Source organism: Protobothrops mucrosquamatus, unplaced genomic scaffold (assembly GCF_001527695.2).
Source record: "Protobothrops mucrosquamatus isolate PMUCROS unplaced genomic scaffold, P.Mucros_1.0 scaffold656, whole genome shotgun sequence".
NCBI classification, from domain to species: Eukaryota; Metazoa; Chordata; class Lepidosauria; order Squamata; family Viperidae; genus Protobothrops; species Protobothrops mucrosquamatus.
The window spans coordinates 441,227-451,077 of NW_015386945.1; the positions used below are offsets into that span (position 1 = coordinate 441,227).

Genomic DNA, 9,851 nt, shown 5'->3' on the forward strand with positions numbered 1-9,851 from the left:
CTAGGGGGGGATTTTATAGGGATTTTAAAGGGATTTTATAATATTAAACTTAATACAGGTTATTTAATATATATTTTAATTTGGCTTTTAGAGATATTTATTGTATTGTACTGTTTTTATTTACCTGTAAGCCGCCCTGAGTCCCTCGGGAGAAGGGCGGGGTATAAATGGGATTAAATAAATAAATAAATAAATAAATTTTTCAGTATCTGAGTTGGCCCAAAGTAGGGTTTCTTATGGAGTTGAAAATTCAAGACTTCCTCCCTCCAGCATCTTCAATAAAACAGGCTCTGTAAGGCGAACGTTTTCAGACTTTTTTTTTATAAATAAGGGCAATTCTTTGGAGTCTTTACACAGACTGTAAATGGCTCTGATTGCTTAGATATACTGGTAGTATGCTCCTTTGAAATAAGATATAGTAAAGGATTGAGATCTGATATAATGTGATTTGTAACACATCGTTCCTGTTGCAGCTAGCTATATCTGCCTCTTCTGTTAGAGAGCCTCCATCAAGTATTACTGAGAAAGCTGGCTTATTTTAAAATGGAGAGAGACACAATTAATAGTTAGCAATAAATCATCTTAATTTATTATAGGTATCCTGCATTTTTTACGTCAAATTCAGTCTAAAGATAGCTAAAAGGTTTCAGGGAGGGCCTTGTTGAATTATTTGCCAGTTAGTATTAAAAACAAGGACTTAAGCTGCTTCATCACATTCCAGTTAGTTAGACTTTCAGTGACTTTTTATAATTAATTGTTTGAGCTTGTCTTTATTTTTTTATGTTAGAAATTAAAAATACACAACAATGTATATCCTGGCCAAATTGCATCAGCTATGAATTTCCTGAGGAGAATTTATGGACCCAATAGGGTGGCTCTTCTTGCACAATACCTGTAACGATGACATGTTTTGAGTAGAAGAAATGCTTTTAAAAAGTAGAAAATCAGTGATGTGGCAGTGATAAATACAACTCCGGTTGCCGGTAACACCACTGTTCTTCAGAAGCCTTTGGTCAGTTTTGCACAGTTATTCGTGTAATCGGAGGAAAGGAAGTGGTTTTAAGGAATTGCTGATTGGTATTGTATTGGCACCTTCCCATGCTCCGGATCATTTTTTTTACTTGAATCCAATTCAGCACGCAGCTCTGTTAATTGACACTTGCCCCTGTGGCTGCTCATTCAATTAGAATGGTCTAGTACAGTGGTTCTCAACCTTTTTAATGCCGCGACCCCCAACAGGTCATAAGTCGAGGACTAAACCAGTCGTAAGTCGAGGACTAAACTGGTTGTAAGTCGAGGACTAAACCGGTCGTAAGTCAAGGACTTTTCCTGCCCGGGAGCGCCGCGCATGCGTGGTTCCGCCCCCTGCGCCGGCCGAGGCGTAGCTGGCAAGCGGCAGAGACGGAGCAGGCCGACCACCAGCTGGCCCAGTTCAAGGGAGGTAAGGCACCCGCCGGAAAAGGGGGAAAAAATGGCGGACAGCCTTGCTTGGCGACCCCCGTGAAACGGTCGATCGACCCCAAATGGGGTCGCGACCCATAGGTTGAGAACCGCTGGTCTAGTACATGTTTCCTGATAATGTTTTCTCATTGCATATTAGACTACAATTATCCACTAGTAAGACTCATTCAGTAAGTAATTTGTAGTTAAACTGGGGTGATTTGTCTTTGGACCTTTTTGTCTATCAAGTTCATGATATCCTGCTCAGGACATAAAACTATTCCTTCCAGTATAACTGGCCTTATAATCTGCAGCTGCGATGAAATGGAATAACCCTACACCCATTTCCACATTTAGCATACCTTGGACAGAGGTTTGGATGCAAATATGATATATCCTGAACGAGGCTGGAACATATTCTTTGGCTTAAGTGTAAAACAGAGTCATGGCTGCTTACTTGGGAACAATAACGCGAGACTTGCTTCTATATCATTGTGCAACTAGATTTTACCCTTAAGCTAATTTGTAAGCCCTTCATATGGCAACTTGGCACAATACCATATTAGAGCTGCTTTCTATTTGCATTTTAGAAGAAGTAATACGTGACTCACACAAAGAGATGGATAACTTCTTTAAAGATTGATAACACAACACTTTGGCTATCTGTGCAAAAGTTTTAGAAGCGATATTAATTTTTAGAAGCAGTTGGTGTTTTTGTCCCCTTTTTATCAGCCTCAGTGAAATCTTGGTAAAGAGTTATTTTGTTGAATTATGAGTCTAGTCTCAAGGGCCAAACAGAGGCATAAAGTAGAAATAGGAACCACACTTAATGCAAATGTCAGTTGTTTAATTCTTTAACTTGATAAAATAAAGTTATCCAATTGGTTCTTAATTACAGCCAAAGTATAGAAGTCAGCAATTAATATAAGGCAAATCCAGGTTTAACATTTCAGTGCTTCAAGTGTATTTTTTATTGTTCTCTCCAGTTTTAAAGAGTGTGATGATAAATGTGATGGCATTTGATGAATGATGGCTTATGTTTTATCCTGATAAAACTTGCACCGTCAGTCCATTTTTTTCCTAGTGTCTAATAGTTCAATCAGAATAGAGCTGGAAGGGATCTTGGAGGTTTTCTAGTCCAACCCCCTGTACAGGCAGGAAACCCTGTACCATTTCAGACAGGTGGTTGTCCAGTCTTTTCTTAAAAACCTCCAGTGATGAAGCACCCACAACTTCTGATGGCAAGCTGTTCCACTGGTTAATTGTCCTCACTGTTAGGAAGTTTTTCCTTAATTCCAGGTTGCTTCTCTCCTGGATTCCATCCATTCCATAATGCTGCTTGTGTTTCCTTCCTTAGGTATGCCTCTCTGTGGAAAGGATGCCTTACACTTTATACCGGAAGGGGAGGTGACCTGCAAAAAATTGGGGAGTGAGTATCTCATTTTGCACATAATCTGTTTATTGTTTGAAACCTGATAGGTAAGGCAAAGTCTGGGCCTTAAGAGGAAAAGTATCTCTGCTGTTTACTCCTCCTCTGTGGTGTTGATCCAACTTTATTTTGTTTTATTCTGCCTGAAAGTGGGGTGGAGGAATATAGAACTTAGGAACTTCAACTTCAGTACTAAGAAATGACATCTTGATCAATCTTTCCCATCCAGCACAATTTCTGTCTTTTGAGTATAGTTGTAAGCAGGTAAGTTTAGCCTTTTGTTGGGGTAAGACATTGTCACTTTCAAGGACTTGGAGCACGAAAATCTGAAGACCTCTATTTATCCACAGGCCAGGTACGGTAGAGGCAGCCGCAATGCGAGCTTCCACATCCTACTCTGGTATTGAGCTCCAGTCTGTCCTGGAGGAGTCAGCCTCTCTAGGGGTGTAAAGGTAAATTTCCCCCTCTATGTAGCAGAATCTTTTAGGTTCTAATTAAGGCAGTGGTTCTCAACCTGTGGGTCGGGACCCCATTTGGGGTCAATCGACCATTTCATGGGGGTCGCCAAGCAAGGCTGTCCGCCATTTTTTTTGTCCGCCATTTTTTCCCCCTTTTCCAGCGGGTGCCTTACCTCCCTTGGGGTGGGCCAGCTGGTGGTCGGCCTGCTCCGTCTCTGCCGCTTGCCAGCTACGCCTCGGCCGGCGTAGGGGGCGGAACCACACATGCGCGGCGCTCCCGGGCAGGGAAAGTCCTCGACTTACGACTGGTTGGGTAGTCCTCAACTTACGACCGGTTTAGTCCTCGACTTATGACCAGTTTAGTCCTTGACTTACGACCGGTTGGGGTCGCGGCATTAAAAAGGTTGAGAACCACTGAATTAAGGTCTCTGAGATGTACGGGGTCCTGAGTCAGACTGTTGGCTTGTCTAGCATTTATCAACTTTAAGTAGGCTGTTCATTGAGACTTGTAATAAACCTTTAGAAGCAAAGAATTGAACCAGTTCAGATTTTTTTTTTTACTTCAGGGGCTGGTTCATCTTGACATGAATGATGATTGGGAGCATTAGATGATCATCAAAGGCTTAGCCCTGTTTTGAAGATTTACTGAAAATGTTTGTTTCTCCTTGCGTTGTGTCAGATACAGTGGAAGAATTCTTGGCTTTTAGCTCTGTTTTCTGTGAATTGGGCTAGCTATGGGTATTCAATAAATGAGGATTAATGTGCTAGTGACCCCACTCAAATTTTTGAATAATTGGTCCATAATTCATCTTCCAGTCATTCTGGGATAATCATGCATTGTGAACCAGGCTAGAATAGATAGGAATATTTAGAGCATAGTTCTAACAGTTGGAATGTTAAGTGGCCTCTGTGTGATTATACTCGTAGCCTAATTTATGCAATGTGACCTGATTATTCACAGTCCATTACCTTCCACTATTTCTGCTTCCATTTTTTTTAATTAAAGCAAAACATCCAAAGGGTCTCTGAAACTTGTAGGATGTTGTCATAAAGGGGAAAAAATGAACACGAATAGTTTTGCTAGAAAATAAGTGTTGCAAATAGAAATGGCATTGGGTTGGGTATATTTTAGCAAAACCAGGGCTGATCTCCTGACGATCTGGATTTAGAGAAGATTAGTGTACATTTCTGAAATAGGTGGCTATCTGATTTTAGTTTGGGGAGCCTAAGTGACGTCAAGAGATTGAAATGCATTTGTTTCGGATTTGCTAGTGTGAAAGATCATTCTGCTGAGCGAGACGTCACTTAACCGATTCTATCCCACAGGGGACTCAGACTCAAAATACAGTTGTTTGGAAGAGGAGGTTTTAAAGAGCAATTTTAATGTGCAGAATTTTGGGTGCACTTAATGCATTTGGAATGTTAACTGATCCCAAACACTTCTCTTTGAACTTGTTGTACACTGGCCTTACTGTGTCTTCTCTGTAGGGCTCAGATCGAGGCATGTTTTCATACAAGTGAGGCATTCACGATTCAGTGGATCTCACTCTCAGGGAAACGTACAAAAGGCTTGCAGCCCTGGTTGCGTTATCCTTCCGCAGAAATGATTAGAATGTTAAATACGGGCATCTAATCTACAGCAGAAGAAATGGTGAGCAAAGTTGCAAACTTGGAAGCCACCTTTACGGGCTTTAGTTTTCTCAGAGCCTGAACTTTGGATAAGCTAAAGCAGTGTTTCTGAACCTTGACAATTTTAAGGCATGTGGACTTCAACTCCCAGAATTCCACAGCCAGCAATGCTGGCTGCGGAATTCTGGGAGTTGAAGTCCACATGCCTTAAAATTGTCAAGGTTGAGAAACACTGAAAAGCATCAGGTCTGAGTACTGTATTTCTCATTGGCAGTCTTGTGGCCCGTTCTTGGCTGCCTCGAGGTTTATTGCTGGAAAACGGATAGAGGTCGCAGAAATAGTTGCGGCAAGAAACTTCATTCTCTCATGAGTGTGTTTTTTCTGTACAGGTTCTGCATGGTGTACTCAGAAGTGCCCAACTTTAGTGAACCCAGTTCAGATCATCCTGGGCAGTCGAGTAAAGCGGTAGGTTTGTCACACACGCGGCTCCATTCTGGGGTCTGCTGTCAGCAGTTTTAAGATAGGTTTTTCTTCAGTCTTTCTTCGCGGCAGTGTATTTTGCATCTTTATGGGAACAACTGGCTTTTAAATAAGCAAGGGGAGGGGGGAAATAACTTTTTCAAGGAAAATGGTTTGTTTTCATGATGTCTTTTTCCCCCCCTTTGCATTTTTTCCCCCAAGGCACAGGGTGAGCAGGCTAATAATTCCATCCTGTCAGCTAATTCGGGTAATTGTACTTTTGGGCCAACTGGTAAGTAAGCGTATGGAAGTAGGAGAAAGCATTGAATGGCTATGTGGAAAGATGCATTCATTTAAATTGTGGTTGGTTTTAAAAAGTAAAGATAAGAAACTGTAGTTCACTTTGGCTTGCTCCTAGATTAACTATAATAATTAAAGGCAAATTTTATACAGAATTTAAACAGCAAGTATACTTTATCTCTCCAGACTTGGAGTCATTTTTAATGACCCCAAAATCATTGACTGAAATGGGCAGCTAATAGAAATTGAATAAATAAATAAAGAACCCCAAAACTTTGCTAAACAAATCTCAGGGAAGAGTACTCATGGCTTGTTCAGTCAGATGTTGGTACTACCGTATTTTTCCGTCTATAAGACACACCCTTGTATAAGACGCTCTAGCATGTGAGTTTCTCCGCGCTGATCAGCTGTTCGGCGGAGTGCCGAACAGCTGAGGTGGCAAATCTGGAAGTTCGGCCGGCCAGTCATCTTGCCCCCTCCCCCCTCCCGCTAGAGGCAAGCCCACAGGGGCTTGACACCTGCACCAGGCGGCATGTAAAGAACCCACACAGGCATTCCCTGGGCTGCGGAGGTTACCATTATTTTTCCGTGTATAAGATGCTGCACTTGTATAAGACGCACCTGATTTTTGAACAGGGTGTTTGCAGGAAAAAATAGCATCTTATACACGGAAAAATACGGTAGATGTCCCATTGTACAATTTCATTTAACAAATAAATCATGGACAGGCATCTGTTTTCTTCAGTATAGCCCCACATACATCAACCATTTTATCAAGAGGCAACGTACTGGGGAAAACATATGGAGAACTGATTTTGAAGAACTGCAAGTTCCTGATGCAGAAGCCCTATCTAACCCAAATCCAGGGTACAATAAAAAAACATTTGTTACACAATCTCCATCTGTGTGGCCAAATGTTCCCAGTAAGTTAAAACCTAATAAAGATTTTGCACCATCGCGTATATTTCAATTTGTCTAGATCAGTGTTTCTCAGTTTTAACAACTTTTAAGATGTGTGAACTTCAACTCCCAGAATTCCCCAGTCCATCATCTTCAAGCCCCCACATCTTAAAAGTTGCCGAGGTTAGAAAACAATGACTTAGATCAGTGGTTCTCAACCTGTGGGTCGGGACCCCATTTGGGGTCGATCGACCATTTCACGGGGGTCGCCAAGCAAGGCTGTCCGCCATTTTTTTTGTCCGCCATTTTTTTCCCCTTTTCCGGCGGGTGCCTTACCTCCCTTGGGCTGGGCCAGCTGGTGGTCGGCCTGCTCCGTCTCTGCCGCTTGCCAGCTACNTCACTAAATCTGTCAACTGCTTGTTTTTCTGGTGCATTGATTACCATTGCATGCCAAGCTCTCTCTTGGGACTTTGTGGTCTCCACTGGTGATTTCACCAGCTCTCAGCGACTTAAGGCTAAATGCTCCCTAGTTAAGAACAGGCTCTTTTGAGTATTAGCAGTCTTCATTGCTAAAGACGTGAGGCCTGAGAAAATAGAAAGTCTGATGGCAGATAATTTTTTTTAAATTGTTTCCTTTTTTTTTTTTTTTTTAGGAAATGGTTTGCCAACTGGACCGGAGCTGTCAACTGCTTACAATCATGCCCCCCCCACCTATGCAGGTTCTGGGAGGTCTGGCGGACGGGGTCCCGCTCCTCTCACACCTGTGCACTCTAATAACGCTCGTCCCTTACAAAGCACAATTAGTAATGGGAGGGACCCTCGCAGAGCCTGCAAAAGATGACCAAAACCAATACTCCACGCTGTCCACATAGCCTCGTTAGCCTACTTGAACACTTGCTGCACTTTTATTTATGGTTTACTGTGAAAACATTTCTTCTTTCTGATTCTCAGCCTTCTGTTGCCGGGGGGGGGGGAGGGACTTTTTCACTTCTCTGCCCCCCCCTCGATTCAGAGTTCAGTGAAGCTGCTTGACCATGCATCATCACCCCAGAAACAAAATGTGTGAAAATATAGAAGCTTATTTGAAAATAGATTTCCTTGTTAAATAATAAGTTGCCGTTTTCCAAAAGGTGGCCCAGTTTTGGCTGGATGAGTGTTTTTTTTTTGTTGTTTTTTTTGGTTTAGCTTGTATGATGCAGCCTTAAGGTGTTTGTTTCCTTTCTGCTCCTGGGACTGACATGCATCCCAGTTGGTGTGGGAGCTTGTAAAAATTAGGGGGTGGGGGTGGGGATGGGTAGGAAGAAGTTCCATCTAACAAGCCAATTCTCAATTAAAAAATTTCTAACAATAAGTGCAGATGAACTGTCCAAGCTGGTTGACTTGTTATTTGGTTGGGGTTGATCTCACAGCAAGAGTCAGATGTGTCTTATCAAAAAATGTACGCTGATAAGAATCCAACTTCCATAAAATAGAAATCCTAGATATTTACCAGATAATCCCGCCTTTCAAAAATGCCACAAAACTTTAAATTCCTCAAACACACACCTCTGTTTTTTTTTAATCACCCTTTTCGGCGATTGAAGCTTTTTCATACTCAAAGGAAGGTATTTTGTCCTTTAGGGCTTTTTTTGGTGTCTAAATTCCCAGCTGGTGTGGAATCTCCTGGAAAAACCAGTTGATTCTGCAGATTGCTGCTTTACGAGCCCCACTGATTCCAAGTGGCAAGCAGTGGTTTCAAGATGGTTTATGTGCAGGGAAGAGAAGAAAGATTTCCTGTACACAACCAAAGAGTGTCCTAGACCTGGAAATTTTCCATTTGCACTACTGGAGCATGAGAATATTGAATCTCAGGCTTGCAAATTATGCAGGACTGTTCTCAAGAGGTGAATAATTAAAGCAGTTATGGTGCTAAGGCTCCACCCTTTTTGTAGATGAATTGTGATGGATGCAGCATATATGAAAGGGAGAGGGCTAGTGTCGCAGTGGTGTGATGCTGCTTTCATCTTTTCCACAAAAGGGGGACACCACTGAAATCATGAGCCTCCTAAGCAGCGTAAATCTCCCCAGGTGGCTGAAGTGGAAAGCTACACACAACGCAAAAAAAAAAAAAAAGTGGATGTGAACAATAATATTCCCTTTTTGTGAGAGCCCTCAGTTCTTAAGTGCCTGTTACACCAATGCTTTTGCAGTTCTTGTGGTGGGATTTTTTTAAAAAAAAATTTTTTTTTGGGGGGGGGGGAAGAATCTTGACTGACCAATTCAAGTTTTCAGGTTGCTGAGTTTGAGAAAGCAGAATAACACTGGCATTAATCCTAACTTTTATAGTTTTAAAAAAATCTGCTTTGTAATTATTTCTGGTAGCTATAAAACTGTCCAGTCTTCCTCAAGATTATGATTTGGAATATATTGAAATGCTATAAGATGACTGGATTTCCCATCTACCCCCTTTACCTTTTGGATGAAGACTTCATAATTAGATTTGCACTAACTGTATTTTAAGAAAAAAAATAAATCTTGTTTTTTTTTGTTTTTTAAAAACCTTCTGTTTATCCAGATTTACATGGACATAAATATAATTTCTAAATATAGAGGATGAAGGTATATACTAATCTTTATAACAAATTTTGGAAGAATTTTTTAAGCACTTCTTACTGTCCTTTTTCTAAAATGGTATATGTCCTGTTAAATATCAGTAGATGCTTATTGAAAGCCTTAGTAATATATGAACTGATTGGAAGGAAACATGAAAGATCTGTTTGAAACACCCCAGCATACAGATAATACTATTTTATGTAATTTTGGATCTTGCATCTTGAAATAGGGGGGGGGGCAGAAATACTTCTGACCCTATGCAGTGTCTTAAGAATATGATATGTTTCCTGAATAAAATTAGTACCTGCAGATTTTCAATCTCTTCACACCTCGTACAGTCATGTCTTAATATTTTGATAAGGGAAGGCATTGTGGAAAACAGTTCTTCCAATAGCTGCAAAATAGAAGAAATTTGATAGGCTTGCTGTTCGTAGTTGGAAAGTAGCTTCCTGATTTTATACAACAATGGCATTCTCCCTTTAAAAACCAAGCTTTGACCACTAGTGTTGGTCCCTGTGAGGTAAAGGTAAAACTGATCCTGACTATTTCTGCTGGGTTCTCAAATGTTACTGCATTTGGCTGACAGCTATTTTTAGGTATTGATTTGCATAACTGTTAACTGATTTAACCAAGATTGGCTGATA

General features: G+C 41.1%; 1 protein-coding gene across 1 annotated transcript in view; it reads left to right on the forward strand.

Moving 5' to 3' along the window:
- NABP1 (nucleic acid binding protein 1) overlaps window positions 1–7,546 on the forward strand; it is a 10,323-nt gene extending 2,777 nt beyond the window's left edge. The window contains exons 3-6 of the mRNA XM_015817934.1: window positions 2,798–2,869; window positions 5,346–5,421; window positions 5,638–5,707; window positions 7,269–7,546. Of these exons, the coding sequence (XP_015673420.1) occupies window positions 2,798–2,869; window positions 5,346–5,421; window positions 5,638–5,707; window positions 7,269–7,456 (406 nt within the window). The 3' untranslated portion in view covers window positions 7,457–7,546. The remainder of the gene's footprint in view (window positions 1–2,797; window positions 2,870–5,345; window positions 5,422–5,637; window positions 5,708–7,268) is intronic.
- Window positions 7,547–9,851: the final 2,305 nt, after the last annotated feature.